General features: G+C 36.4%; 1 protein-coding gene across 1 annotated transcript in view; it reads right to left on the reverse strand.

Moving 5' to 3' along the window:
• Positions 1-16,837, reverse strand: part of stx8 (syntaxin 8) — a 40,970-nt gene that overhangs the window by 18,003 nt on the left and 6,130 nt on the right. The window contains exon 6 of the mRNA XM_028451485.1: positions 15,371-15,463. Coding sequence (XP_028307286.1) covers positions 15,371-15,463 — 93 coding nt within the window. The remainder of the gene's footprint in view (positions 1-15,370; positions 15,464-16,837) is intronic.

Here is a 16,837-nt window from a genome sequence, read left to right on the forward strand (position 1 = left end):
GGTTTCATAGATTCCAGATGTTTCTTGTAGGAATCGTCTATGAATTCATTATAGTCAAAAACAAACAAGTAAACAACATTTAATAGCAAATGTATTCACATTTTATTTGAATAAAGTTATTGTGGCCAAAAAGTTTCTGAATCAATGTCAAGTCACTGAATTGTTTTGGATCGAATCGTTCTAAATTAAACAATATAATCCTTGAATCTAATCGGCTACAACGAATCGTGAATCAAATTGTTGTTTAAACAAATCAAAACACTCCTCCTTTGCACTGTTTATTTATTTCTTGTTATTGATCGGACTGAAGGCCAAGACTTCTGTTCTTTTTTATATCTATATTTTATTTTCTCATTTTTCTATCCCATCAAACATAAAGATGTTCATTCAGTCTTTTTTGGTCCATGTCTAAAAATAATAAGATTCTGTTGTTCGTATTAATTTTTGCCAATGCCTTATAGCATGCTTGTGGGGATCACAAATGTGAAAATACTGTAAGAATATCACTTCACATTATGAAATAACTTCTTTATTTCATAATGTAAAATGAATGTCTACTCTACATCAACAAATGTCAACCGTAGAATCATATTAAATCGAAACATATAGTTTGTACACAGTATCGAATTGTAACAAATTGTTCTGTGTTTGAAATATATTGGTTTTGAATCGTGTCATATTCCATGTACCAAGATGCGTATTGAATCATCTATCACAAAGGAATGTGCAGCCCTACTAGCTATTATGTTTACAAAATCCATCTTTTGGATATAGTCATATATTTAGTTAGAACTGGGCTATCAGTGCTGAGCATTATTATTAGAACAACGCTCAAAATACTCATCTTTATGCCACTAATTCCAAAAGAGACCTTCTACCATCACCTCTATTATGGCCAGGTGCCACCAAACAATGAGTGCATGATGAGCATGAGGGTGCCAGCAGCATGAGGCAGCGACCACCCTGTCACTGGAATAATACCTCCAAAACCAGTATGGATTACACTTCATCATGTCTCACTCACTTCATTAGAAAGGACGTTTAATACGAGTAACATTGTTATATATGAATTAAAAAGTAATGTTTAGCAACAGATCCTCTAAAAAATGCAATAATGAATAATGTAAAAACATCAAAATCTCTTATTGAAAAGTCACAAAGTACCAGAAGCATAGGACAGATATACTTATGGGGGAAAAAAGGATAATTGTTTGTCAACATTGTGTTAGACAGAGTTATAAGAATTAAAGTGTAGATGTAAAAAAATATTATCTACATCTGGGGTTGTTGTGGAAAATGCAAAAAGCTGACCAGTTAATGCAGTGTTAACGTGTTTATTATGATGAGAATTTACTGGTACATGTGTATTTTCAAGCTGAGTAAAAATACATAAGTTCTCTTTGCTACACCGGTCAGACTGTCATTGATTATATACTTTATACTGTATTTCATATATTTTAAATGCAAAGTGAGAAATTTCAATAACTACAGGCTCTTACTTTTGTCAACGTATCGTTACGCTAATATCCTGAAAAGTTAAGGTAAACGACTGCAATTCAAACTTATCAAGCACATTTATTGAAGACAAATATAGTTTTACATGAGACACATTTTACTGTACTTAGTTTGGTAGTAAACTCTCCTTGTTTAGTTCATTTGAATTCAAAAATCTAGAAATCCTATCTAAGGTCCCAGTAATAATAATAATAATAATGGTTTGGATTTATATAACACTTTTTCTAGGAGACTTATAGCGTGTACAGAAACCATTATTCATTCACACCAGTCACTCACCTTAGTCATACCAGTGATGGTACAGAAGAGTGGCTGCCATTTCACCCCTAAGGCCCGTCTGGCGTCTACCAACATTCATGCACAAATCATACCCATTAATACGAGGCAATGGGCACAACGACAGGACATTGTCGTTGTGCCTTGCCCAATTGCACAACGACAATGTCCTGGATAGAGCAGGGTTCGAACCCCCAACTCTTCGGTTACTGGACCAACCACTCTACCATTTAGCCAGTCAAAACCCAACTCCCCACCAGTGACAACTCTTTGACTAACCTGGCTCGACGAGTGTTCAAATGACCACCTTAATCTGATCTTAATTTGATTTAAAAAAAAAAAAAAAAATTTAAATTCACTGGTGCAAATGAAAAGTTGGCTTACTGAATTTCTGGTTAGATAAACTAAAAGTGTTAAAAATATCGATATCACGACAGGAATCTATATTTTAAAAAGTTTTTGGTTGGTCAAACTTGGTAAGGTTGGAATAATCATTATCGCTATCCAAAAAAACTCAGCAGCTATTAAACAGTGTGTAATGGGCTTGTCTTCAATCAGAATTTTATTAGCAACCATATAACCACATTTTCACCAAAATGTTCTCAGCTTAATAACCCAATTTTTCCTGGGATGTGCGCAGCTTCCCAGCAATGGGCGGGGTCATTGACTGAACCAGGAGTTATGAGGGGACTTTGATGTTCATGCCAGACCCTGTTTTACTCATAATGCACTCACACGCATGGAGCCACGCTGATGCACAGATGCAGAAACACAAGTATAGACGGTGAGTCTATACAGTCAGACGGACACACGCATATCATTCCAATGAAAACATTGACAGAAGCTGCTGAAATACGATAAGTATGGTCTAATACCATATATCACAGTTCTGTTCAAGTATGGAGAGTATCTATGCAAATAAAATAAAAAAGAAATACTTAGCATCACAAAATGGGGATCATGCTGCCTCTCTCTCTCTCTTTTTGCATGTTCTCTGTGTTCAAAGGATTTCTCCGGTTACTTTGGTTTCACTAACAGGTGTGTTTATTTCATGGGTTTTTCTTAATTGAATTTGTGACTTTTGTCTTTTGTTGTCTGTATCTGCCTGCTGGCCCAGCATATAATGGTGTCCAGGCTGAACTTATCTTTACAGTTACGTCAGGCTCCCATTAACAATTACACAGTCACTGATACATTTATTTATCTTTTATTTAACAGGAAAAGTCGTTTAGAGATTTCAATCTATCTTTAAAGTAAAACCTGGGATACAGGTCTCATTATCATGTTGAACCTATTAAGTCTGACAATGTGCACTGGTGTTTGCACACCAGTCCAATTTAAACAGCTGCACCGACAGCTTTTGTAATTGCAGCTGATGAACAGAACAGTGTGCAGTTGCCGATTAGACAGGAAGTGAAGAACCTCATCAGAGCAGTTAAGCAAATTGACAAAGGCTGTATGAGACACCCACCTCAACTGTCCGGATTTTAAACTTTTCCAGAGCAAGAAAAGAAAAAAGCAAACACTGCATTGAAAGTGAACCTGAGCTTGTCAGCTGCTCTAATCCCTTTGCTGCCAACTAGTGGCCATCTAAGGCATCCTAATAAAGTGATCATGTTGTTTTAATGTACTAACTGTGCGATATGTGATTAATGGATCTGCTAACTACCAAACCAAAATCAATCTGCTTGGGGCAGAAAATATTTTGCCAAAACCAGATGGTTACTAGAGTGTGGTAGCAGATTTATTATTAGCGTCCCACTGAGAGAGTGAAATATGTTGCATTGTTATTTGGTTAAGAAAAATGGAGAAAATAAGAGAGAGAAAACTAAACATACCAGTAAATTAAAGATGAGAGTGGATGATATACAGCATCACAGGAACAATAGATAAATCTAACACAAAAACAAAAATAAAAAGGTTCCCATTAAGATCAAGTGGGATTTTTGCAAACCTTAATTCTCATTTGTCGTTGAGATTATCATCTTTAGTCTGGCCTGTAAAATGTTTCAGGTGAAGCCTCATACCGATGAAAGATGAAAAGGATCTCGGATAAAGCACTTCACATGAAAGGTTTTGCTCTTGAAAGGTGGCTTATCTCGGCTGTTTTTTCAGCATGATTAAGGCTTTGAACAGTTTAAAGAAAATGACCAATGTAATACTTTAAATTGTTGCTGATAGCGATCACCAAAAAAACCCATTTGGCCACTTGGTACTTAATAATACCGTCCCTAATTCACAACCATTCACAGATATTGTTATGTCTTTCATTGGTTTAAGAGCTTTCTGTTACATTTGTGGTTTTGGTAGCATCTTGCATAACTTTTCTTTCCTCATTTTTATCACAGGACCTCATTCTTCTGTACTAATCATGTGCAGAATTACATGTGGACACTGGAACCCAATCCTAAATTGTGTGGAGGAGGAGGTAAACCCCGTGTATTGGATGCTAGTCCCACTATAGGCCAACATTACACATTGTTTTATTGTAAATGATACAAATGAAATGTTTGAATGATATAAAATGGTGACATTACTTTAAAATGAAAACTATGATTTTTAAAAAAAAAAAATTCCAGATTTCTTATCCCTTTCTTTGTTTATTTTAATCTTATTTCTATGTTGTTTTCAAAGTTTCCTTCATTCTTAATAGTACGACCCACAGACAGGTTCAAACACTGAACGTTGCACAAACACAGCAGAGATGGAAAAAAAGACTCCAGTTAACCTTTGTAATATAAGAAAATAATAAATAAAACAATTATCAATTATAAACAGCCAGTGAAAGAAACGCAGGAGTGTGTGAGGAGGAGAAGAGACATGCAGCTGGAGTCCAGTGTGGCTCCAGAATGACACTCCGGACGCACCGCCCCAGGGAGCTCGGGTGTCTTCCTCTACATGGTTTGACCGTCAAACTCTCGTGTCGCGTTGATGGCAGCAGCGTCAATTTACGCAGCAATGAAACAATGTTCATATCTGAGCGTGTGTGACACAGCGCTGCAGAAGCTCAGAAGGAACTGACGGAGCAGACATTAGATTATGTGGGGGGGAAAAAACATTAGGTTTTAAAGTTTATTAAATAGCATTTTTATTAGTTTATTTTCTTTTCTACATTATTGGATGTTTGTGCAGCAGACAGAGAAGTCCACCTGTCTCCAATTTACCTTCTTCAAATGTCATTTTGTGCTTCTGTGCACTCACCTCTCCATGTCAAACGAGAAAAATGTTCATTTAAATAGGGCGCTCTCAGCCACATCTATATGCGCACATATAAGTGCCACAATGTTAGTGAATTCCCCACAGCAGGTGAAGAAACAGCACCACCATAAGGATTTAGAGACGCTCCTGGTTTACCACCCTTTATTTCAGATCTTCGTGAATACGCCCCTTTGGGTACTACTGCAATTATCTCACACACAGACAAAGCAGCACACAATTACCGACACACACTAATATCTGGGTACACACAGAGAGTGGGAGCTGTATGTCTGTGTGCTGTTGCATGTATTTGAACACATAATAACGCTCTACATACGTATAAAGGTACAGTCTTCCAAAAATATTTAAATGGGAACCACGTGCTGGTTTTGTGTTGAGGCAGCTTTAAAAAAGTAAAACCTTCCATTCATTATGTGGGATGACCCATGCTTCAGGGAGGCACGGGTCATCCCACATGAAGCCGGGAGAGCGCCATGAAGCTTTCTGCTTGTCAGTACTTTGAACGCAGCCTCCAAACCAGAGTGGTTAGCCATAAAATAAACAGAGAGGAAGATTTGTTCCCGCTGTCATTTTTTGCTTGCCAAATGGAAACTTGTGAGGCCAAGCCTGAGTTAGTCTGAGATATCATTATAGGGAAATCCTGTGCATGGAGTCAAAGAAACAAGCAGCTGAAATTGTAGTAAGGCCTAACACACACAACCAGGAGAAACATATGGCCAACGTACATCCCTTGGACACTCAGCCTGCTAAGCACTCCAGGGAACAATTACGACACTATGTCTACATGAATATGTAGTCAAATTGTACACATACCACACATACTATGCAACAGCATGTTCAAAAAAAACAGCATACTTATGTGCAGGTGAGGTCATGCCGAGTAAAGAGCATAGCACTCTGTCTATAATATTTTTATCTTTACATTGTTGAATTAACAGGCGCTTTATGTTACAAAGCAAGGGCCACCTGTTTCCAACAAAGATGTCGAAGCAGGCAAAAGAAGAGCAGGCAAAATAAGGTAAAACTTAGATATTTACCAGATATAACTGAGACTAAAATGCTAAATGTTGTATACAATTATAAAATATTCTAAATGAGCAAATGTGAAGCCCTGAGAAAAAATGATGATTACATATGCCATATTGCCAAATACTACTGAGACTGAAAGATCTGAAATAAGGGTGGTAAACCAGTTGCGTCCCTAAATCCTTTGGTGACGCAGTTTCCTCACCTGCTGCGAGGAATTCACTAAGATTGCAACAATGATTAAGGCACGTGCAGAAGTGGTGCAGACCGCCCTATTTAAATGAGCGTTTTGCTCGTTCAATGTGGAGAGGTGAGTGCACAGAAGCACAGAATGACATTTAGGAAGTTGAATTGAAGGCGGTGGACTTCTCCGTCTGCTGCCCAAACATTTAATAATATAGAAAACTAATAAACAATTAAAAATGTTTTTTTTTTTTTTTTTTATTTAAGCAACTTTAAAACCTAATGATAATTTTTCCCCAAATTTAATGTGGCTGCACCGTCAGGTCCTGTAACTTTGCTCTGATCAGTCCATGAAAAATAGGCAGATTTAGACAGAAACTGTCCTATTGATCTGAGTTATTGCAGCAACACAGTCTGTCAATCAGTCTGCACCATTTGAAGATGATCTGCTGACCATCATCCAGCAGGTCTGAGCTCCTGAATAGCGCTGTGTCACCACACTCATATGTGAACATTGTGCCATCACTTCGTAAATTATGCATCTGATTGGCTGATTCTGGCCTGATGCTCCTTCCATCAACACGACACAAAAGTTTGACGGTCAAAACATCACTGGAGCGGTGCATCCATAGCACGCACAGTATCCTCTCTCCACCGCAGCCACAACAGATTCCACACGCACCGCCACAGATGTGCAGCTTTTTCTCTCCCTAAAACACAGGAGCTGTTAAATATTGACTATTGTTTTATTTAAATTATTTTCTTATACTAGAAAGGTTAACGAGAGCATCTCCGCTGTGTTTTGTGTAAACATTTACTGCGGCGGATCTCTGCATGTGTGTTTGCACCTGCCTGTGGGTCATACTATTTTCCGGTGCTAAAACAATAACCGAAAACAGTTCCAGATTTGATTAATTGCATTGCGCCCATTGCAATAATTTATTCGCATTTCCCCCTCCCATTTTTTGCGCCCCTTATGAGATCCGCCTATTTTACATATTCATCAGAGGGAAACGCGCTAAATAGATTGAGGGCGCATTGTGACGCGCAGTCATGATTCCCTGAAATTGTTACTTTTTAATTAGCACGTAGAGTGACCCTAAACCTTTAGTGAATCCGCCCCTCAAAGTTTGACAACTTCCAGACATGTGATGAAAGTTCCACTTTCTTTGTGGTTTCATGCACTAGATAGTAATGGATTTTTTTTCAAGCCAAAGGCCTAAATACTTTGACAAGCAACTTTATTCACCATTTAATGAAACTAATTGAAGCTTTTGTGTGTGCAATTTTGTAAGGCTTTTTTTTTGCAAATAGGAAATTTTAATCATTTCAATCAAGATAAATTCAAAAAAATGTGTATTAAAAAAATATTGAGGTCTAATTTCATATTTGTATCTGTAGGTCATGATACATTGTTGAAAAGCCATGATGTAGAGAGGACTACAATCAGAAGAGAGAAAAAGCCTCTTAAATAAGGAGTTCTGCCTAATGCCTGGAAAAAGCACGACAGATGAAATCTTTGCATTGAAAATGCTGATGGAGACGTCCAGAGAAGGCTCCACTGTGTCTGACAAAGCATGCAATAGGGTACAGAGAGAGGAAATATGGTACTGTACGAGTTAGTCAGGGTTGCCTGAGAAGTATATCAATAAAGGCATGTATGAGGGAAGTATGACAGCAGTGAGGTGTGCTGTTGGTGTGACAGGGGCTTTAAAAGTCGAGGTGGGATTACACTAAAGATCTTCTCCTAGCCTTTGATCAGTTTTGCCGTAGTGATAAACAAGTCTAAATAATGAAGTCAGGATACAGGCTATGATGTTTGTAGATCTGTAGTGAGATTACTGCACATGTTGAGAAGAACCTGGAGAGGATTAGGTTTGCAGTGAGGAGAGGAATGAATGTGAGCAAGAGTAAAACATGTGTGAATGGGATGGAGGACAGGGAGACAGTGAAGATGCAGGAAGTGGAGCTAGCAAAGAACATCTGGAAGAGATCAGATGAGCAATGAACAACTGACCACTCCTCACTCTAGTAATATGCTGTACTTTGGACACCAGTCAGGCATCTCACATACATGTGCACACAGTGCCTTTGTTGTGGGGATTTAAGCATGTGAATACAAAAAGCACAACAAAGAGGGTTTTATACACATGTACAAGGGAATTACTCCTTCATCAATCATCTTCTGACCTGCTTTTGTGACAAATAGACAAATATGTCCAATTCTGCTGATAACGTCATTCAAAATGTCTCGCTACATGTAACGATGAGACTAGTGATCCTGCTATCCTGTGATTGAAAATGAATGCGGCATTTCATCTGAAGTGTGTTTTTCATGTGTTGTTACAAACAAGCAGTTCAAATTGATATGACTGCATTCAAATCTGAAAAGGCTCTGATACAAAGACAGGTTTACCCAATGGTGGTCAGTTTACCAGGTGACACATCATGGCAGAATCCTCTAAAACCACACGGCTGAACGAGGTTTTATGCAAAACATGAGGGTGATTCTGCGGTTGGCGCTGGCAGTAATGGCATTTTTCATATCATACGAGTGGTTGAGGGTCTAGCAGTGTGGCTAATTTCACTCTAGCGATGTAACCTTGCGTAATTTCAGGGTAAGGATCCAGAATGTGTAAATGAAGCATATAAAATGTAAAATTTAAACAGTATTTGACTCTAACAGCCAGTAAAGTCATCTAAATAGGGAAAGATGGTGAAAGAGAAAGGAAATGGAAAAGTGTAACGTGACGCGGACGTAACACAGACGTGGGTCAACCCTGAAGCGGAATTTAAGAAAGCACAAATATTTATAGGCACTAAGCAACAGCACAATTTGACTTGTAGATGTTGACATTCAAATATTCACAATACAATTATAAAAGTGATTTATGACATCATTATATACTATTACAGAACTTCTACTTAAATAGTTAGGAGGAAATTCATAAATAGTGACTTCTGTGCAGATTTCTGAATTTTGAGATGAAGCACATAACAGGTTATATATGTATAAGAGACAAAATTAAAATAACTGAAACACATTTTAAAGGACATCCATAAGCAGCAACCAAATAATCTCCTGGCCATACAAGATGATGCTCTTTTGTGGCTCGCTGTAGGCTTGACATCCTTTAATGACACGCCTTGAACATCACGTCACATCGCGTTTCTACTCTCATCTGGAAAACTCTGCTCACTTATACACGTCTCCCACCTAAATGAAGCACGTCAAACAAACAATAAATCAATCTGCAACTCAAGCCACACCAACTTCTCTGCCTGGTGCCATCATTAGTGTGATTTATTTGCTCACCAAACCATTTATGAAAGCAAACGTTGGAGCTCCGAGGGTAGATACTGATCAGAGAGCTGTAGCAGTGAAAGTCTAACTTTCTTAACACTGTTTTGGCAGTCCTCAGTGCTGCCAGCATTAGCATAATACAAGCTATGAGTCAAATAATGGTCTAATCATTAGCAAGCAATCGTGACTTGTTTTGGCGACTCGCTCCCTTAGTGATGAGACTTTGTTAGCAACATGACAGGGTGACAACAGAGTACAAAAATACATCAATTTCCTCCACAGCTATTTCAAAACTCCTACAAAAGTGCATGAATAATATTGCGCTGCGGTTATACATGAGTGCAACTTCTACTTCTTCATTTTCTGTGTACTCTAAAAAGGGGAACGGGTTTACATTTTTAATAGTTTTAACATGTTTCAAACAACAGCACATGTCAGTTTTTGAATATCTGTGAATAAAAAATAACTGCTTTTTCTTTTTAAGTATTTTCCCTGGTTGTGGTTTAGTTTGGTGGTTTTTGCCAGAAAACATGTGCGTGTTTGCACAGTAATTATTAGTAAGTATTCTCAACTTAAGACAACAAATGCAGGCATATGGGCATATTGTTGTTTTGTGTTATTTAAAATCATTTTTGTGTATTTCTGTTGTCATTTTGCTTGTTTGGTAGTACTGAGTTTGCCGATTCATTTTTTTTTTTTTGCATACTTTTCTTGTCATTTTTAAGTAATTTCATATTAATTTTTTTTAGTATTTTGTGTGTGTTTATGTTGTCCGTTGTTAGAGTAATTTTTGTGTATTTCTGTTGTTGTTTTGCTTGTTTGTTAGTAATGTGAGTTTTCAGAGTCATTTTTTGTGTTTCTCTTGTCTTATTGCATGCTTTTGTTGTCATATTCTACAATTTTGTAAATTTTTTTGTCATTTTTAGCATTTCTGTTCTCTTTTTGTTGTCATTTTATGTAATTTGCATATTTTTTTGTCATTTTCTGTATTTTTGTGTTATTTGGAGTAATTTTGTGTGTTATATTGTCAGTTTGTTTATTTTTGATGAAGTGTTTTTTGTGAGTATTTTCTGTGTTTCTGCATTGTTTTTAATGTATTCTTGCTTTTGCTTTGTGTATCTTTATGTCATTTTGTATGTTTACTTTGGGGCCACAAAAAAATTAAACCGGGGCCCTGTCTGCTCTACAATAATAATAAGAATAATAATAGAATGAAATGTTAGCCCATTAATATCAGACTCGATGGAATACTTTGCTGCTTTAGGCTATAATGCGAGAAATGATGAAAATAATGGAGAGAAGTATGTTTGATCATTTTCAACATAGGTAAACTCAAGCGGGTAAAGACTGATAAATGTATATTACGGGCTTGTTGTTGTTGCTTGGATTATTTTAGGAGCAATCAGAAAATGATAAATGGGAAACAGAATGTACATACATTATAAATCGATAAAGAATGATATAGATTCAGTAGAAAAGGCTGAAAGTCTCCTTTTCAGATACAAGTCCAAATGTGATCCAGTTTTGGCAGGAATATGAGAATCTGGGGGCTTTGGGTTCATCCTTAAACTCAGTAAAGGGTCATCCTGCTCGCTGAACTCACCTAGATTTTATTTCCAGAAAAGGAAGTGACTGCAACCTCCATTGGACTTGGGTCACAAGCTAGACAGAAGCAGCTCAACTACAAAGTGCTTCATTTATTTATAGGAAAACACTGCTACAGTATACAGTACAGTGATCGGGGGGGGATAAGGAACCACACATGATGGAAAGACAGCCAGATGTTAAGCTTTGTGTCAAGATCCACAAGTTTTTACCAACATACTTAGGGCTGATGATTCAGCTGAAACGACACAGTTCACACAGACAAAATTAAACTGAAAAACACACTATGGTGTTGCTTAGCAGCGTAATAGATTAAACTTGTTTAACAAATTAAACTCTCTCATTAAAAATACAAGAGGAAGAACTCCTTAATGTGTGGGTGATGTGCGATCTATTAGTTAAGAACTGCATCAGTTAACCCTCTGGAGTCTAGGTTATAACTGGCTATTTTTGATTTTACCTTTATATCCCACCATAAAAACTAAAAAACCACAAATATGTTTAACAAACCGATTTAAAGAATGGGAACGCAAATATAAAATATAATTATCAAAAACATATGTACAAGTTCACAAAAAAAAAGTTAGATGGCATTTTTCCCAAATCATCTAACACAACTTTTTACAAAACCTCACAATCAGATGCCGCAAATTCTTAGTGCTACAGCAAGAAACACTTCCTGTCCACTAATAACACAGACGGACACATCATAGGCTGAACACTTTCATTTTGCGAGAGAAGGAAGAACGCCCCGTCTTTACTGTTCGTTTCTGCACAGAACACGATAAAAATAATCAGTAAAAGTGCAGCGTATTCAATCTATCATAACAAATGTTATACTTGAACCATTAAGATAATTTAAAAATGGGTTTTGATTTTTCACTTTCAACATAAGTTTAAAAGGACACTGTGAGGCTGTATCTCCTAAAGGTTAAAGCAGAGCGATAACACAATGTGGGCCGTTTTGTGACGTGGTGCAGAACAATGTAAAAGGTCATTTTCAAGCCTCCAGTCTTTAGCGTACGCACATTTCTCACATGTATTCCAATGTTGCTGATCCAAAGTCAAAGTTCCTGTGATTTCTTTACATGCTAGTGCTGGGATGTACGGACCTATCCAGGGTGTTCATCTCCCTCTGTGGCCCTGAGCTGGATAAGTGGGCAAATAGAAGTGATGAACTTTTTAATTTATAGCTTCACTCAGCTAAATCCGTTCAACTATGCATCACAGTAGCAACTGGACACATTTTTCAAGTTAGTATATTATTTTTCAGTATTTTGTATTCAACAAGGTGTCACTCTGATCATAATCTCCTTTCTAGGAGAGATCTGGGAAGAATGATTAACACCCTAGAGATCTACATTTAGCTTTGTCAAAAAAGCCGAAGGGAAAAAGTGCCAAATATTTCAAAATTATTAAAGTGTTACAGATTGGGAGTGAATGCACACCTAATGTATGATATACCGTACTTCAATTTTTAACACTCACCAGTAGTCGAGGTATTAAATAACTCTCACGTTTCAACAAGGGAACATGCAACAAAAAAAAAAAAAAAAAAAAAAAAAAGAGCCAGACGAGCCAGGGAGTGAGAATGGAAGACATGTCAAAAAGGGTTCAACTAGAAAATGAATGACTGAGAAAAAAAAAAGTAAAGAGACACAGGGGAAAGAATGCATGGAGAAACAGAAAGGGCCATATAGAAAGAAGAAAAAGATGTCAGTCGAGGAAAATCTGTGCAAGTTTGGCCACAGGCTCTTAAAAGAAACCTTGATTTATCATTGCATTTCTATTAGGTTTTTACAGCTTGCAATACTCCCTGGATCATATGTATTTATGAAATTAGACAGTTTTTAATTAATGAATTAGAACAAAGCAAAATGATATTATTCACCAAACCAAGCCTCACAATTGTTGGACAAAAACTAGCTGTTCCAGTGAATGTTTTTAAATCTTTTCTATTCAAGGGAAATTACATCTTTTAGAGTTTTGCAACAGTCTTGTGGGATTTACATTTCTGAAATACTTCAATCAAGACTGACAAGTAGAAAATAAACAGCACTGAGATCTGCTTTTTCTTTCTTTACAATATCTGGACACATACAGTATATTGGCGTTGATATTGGCACAGATGAGCACACAGATGAACAGACAGGATCTACTCTTTAGATTAGGGTTCAGCAAGGCCGCAAAAACAAGCAAAAGCTGCTGTGAGTATGAGAAAGATCCATCAGGTACAGCCTTAATCTGAACTTGACTTTAGTGATTCCTTTGTCCAGGTTCAAGAGCTTCATTGATAATGATAAATACTTCCTCTAAACTCACAAACTGACACGCTCCGATTATGATTTCTAAACTGAGGTCAACAGGGGAATAATCACAATGACAGTTTTTCAAAAGAATACCAAAAAGGAGACGTTACTATAAAAGATAAATACACAGTTAAAACAGTCACTCTATATCTGTACCTACTTATCCTAATCAGGATTATTCAGCCAATGCCGTTCAGGTGTGTGGGAGAGCTTGGACAGGTTGAAAGTTCAACAAAGGGATAACAAAGTACTCACAATTGTGATAAGATGGATTAAGTTTTTAGTGCCATACATATAATTGACTTCTCAAGCCATCAATAATAATCCCACACACATTAAAACTTCAACATAGGAAATGTCTGACATTGGAGAGTAGCAAACGATTCATTTGTCATTGGATGGATCCATTTGCTACAATACAGCATGTTGGATTCACAGGTATGTATATTTAAAGAAAACTTTTTCTCAGGAGAAAATGAGAAAAAAAAAAAAATCATCCTTAATGAAGTCCAACAGTTCTTTAATTAAAACATGAGAGACTCTACATTTTTGGAGGAGGAAGTGCGGCCTAAGCAAAAGAAGCGGTCCAGAGGAGTGTACTTACATCTGTATACTACACTTTTATCAACAAAAGAAAGGTATTTATGGACTGAGTACATTTCTTTTGCCACGGGCATCCCAAAAGCACCGTTACTTGAAGGAGTTCAGATTCTTTAAGTCAGCATCCAGTGTGAAAATTTTTAAATCCAAGTTAAAGGCTCTTTTTCTCTATGTATGACTATGTATGACTCATATTGTTGTTGATTTAATGTTTTTACTGCTGATTTGAATGTTCTTATTGGTTTTTAAAATGTCAAATGTTTTCTGTTGCACTTTTTTAATCATGTAAAGACGTGACAAAAGTACTAGTCTTCAATACTCAAGTAAGTGTAGAAATACTTCAATAAAAAATGATGTAAAAGAAAAAGTAGAAGTTGCTCCCTTACATGAGTAAAAGTTTAAAAAAAAGTACATGCTACTACTAAATGTAATGAAATAAAATAGTAAAAAGTAAAACAAATGTCCCTTCAATAATAAGACAGGGTTTATAAACCAGCAAATTCCATATTTTTTTCTTTTCAGAACTTGCAGAACACTGGAACATGGAAATAAATTAAATCAGTTACTCTTTTCGAACACCTGGAGAATTTAGCACTTATTATACTGGAGATCAAATTTGTAAATAAAATGTTTAAAAAAAAAAAAAAGCAAATGCTTAATTTAACCCAGAGTAGCTTTGAGTTCTACATTTTTAAAAACTTGAAATCTTTTTACGTTGTGATGTCATGTTTGACAGTCTTAAAAGTAAGGAGCTAAGTTTAAAAATGTAAGGAGTAGAAATTACAGATATTTGTTCAAAAAAGTAAGACGTGAAAGTAAAAAAAGTCAACAAAAAAATAAACACTCAAGTAAAGTACAGATACAAGAAAAAACTACTTCAGTACAGTAATGAAGTAATTATACTTCGTTACTTGTCACCTCTGGAATTGCATTGTGTATGAAATGCACTATACAAATAAATTTGCCGCACCTTGTTTTGCCTTTAAAATAACATATTAATAAAATAAAAAAATGTTTTAGGCTTTAAACATGTTTAGAGTGGCACAGAAATGTCCTGTTTCTGTGTGATGTGTGCCAAAAAAAAATGTAACTAATGGTCACATGTTCATATCCAGCATGTGAGGTCAGACAATGACTGTTATAGATAATATGCAAGTGTTCTGGATACTGTCAGTCCTATATTGGTGTAAAGGGACATCAGTGTCCAGCAACGTCAATGAAACAAGCAGCTCCACTGCAGAAAACAGGGTGTGATTTCTCTCCCTCACAGTGTAATGTGGTTGCGATCTGTTTGAAAAATGTGCACAAACGGACAAAGCACATTTAACTTTACCATTCTGTTCATCCAGCTCATTGCCAATATCCTGACCCATTGCCTTCTGTCGGCCTATGACAGCTGCTAGTGCATCCAAGCCTGCGTCCTGGGCTGAGAACAGAAAGGGACAACAAATAGAATCAGTTATAAAAGTAAACACGGCACAAAAGGTGAGCCATTAATAAGCTACACAAGTGTAATTTAATGTTAGACCTAGCTGCAAGGGAAATATATTTAAGACAAATACATCACATTTCTACAATAAAAACCCTGATTCTCACATGTAGAACAAATGTTACAGTAAGATACACTTAGTTATGAGGACACAATGACACAATTACTGAAGGGAAAATAATAATACATTGTTAAAGTGCCATATGTGTGGCAACCAGTGCAAAGCCACAAGACAGCAGCTGAGTCCAAACCTAGTTGAGAAAAGAGGAGAGGGCTTGGCCTCTGCAGGCGTCTAGGTTTGAAATACTCTCGACCACAGGAATGTCTCGCGAGCCGCAACTTTAACCGCTCGCCATTACCGAAACTCCAACTCCACCAGAAATCCCTCTGGGGACTACAAACCACCATGTGGTTTGGTTTCACTGTCTTAACAGGAATCTCTGATCCCAAACTGACAATAGCCAGATCCGTGATGGAGACGTTTCAATGAAGTGTCACATTGAGTCAGGTGAAATAATGTCTGGGTGTAAGAGTCGTGTCAGAGCCAGGAAACAAGAAAAAACAGCCCTGAGTTACTGTAGACCTTTGCCATTTGAATAGCAATGAACATCTTTTTTCATTTTTAAGAAGATATCTCTGGCCAAAACATAAAAAACACAATAATAATATTGAATAATAATAAATAAATTATTATGATATATAAACATATCATAGTTTTTGATAATGTTGTTTAAAAAAAAGCTTTGGGAAATACATCATAGGCTAGAATGAAATAAAGAAAACTATCAAGATAATATGAGGCCAAGAATCGATGGATGAAAGTAGGGATTATTGATACCTTTTATATTTTGATAAGAGCATTGACAGGACTTTGATGTAAATTGCGCTATACAAATAAAGTTGAATTGAATACCTTTGTACGAACACCAGACTTTACTTTTAAACGGTAAATAAAAACGATCGTCAACTTTTTGAGTGTTTGTCAAAAAATTGACAAAAACAGGAGAAATTAAACACATAAAAAGCACATTCAATTTTGTTTTAGCGGCATTTAAAAAATATAGAGCATCAAGCTTTTAAATGTGCTGCTCAATGATAGATAATATCATAGATATAAAATAAAGAATTCATTTCAGAAATCTCCTGCAAACCACAAGTGCCAGTGGAAGCAATTTACTAAACTAATAATAATAATAATAACTGGACATTCAATCATGTGTATATAAATGAAACAGAGAAACTGTATATTTGGGAATGATTTATCCAAAATAAATGATAACTCTGGGATAGGGATTAGAAAATGATCAAATC

This window comes from Gouania willdenowi, chromosome 1, assembly GCF_900634775.1.
Source record: "Gouania willdenowi chromosome 1, fGouWil2.1, whole genome shotgun sequence".
Taxonomy (NCBI): domain Eukaryota; kingdom Metazoa; phylum Chordata; class Actinopteri; order Blenniiformes; family Gobiesocidae; genus Gouania; species Gouania willdenowi.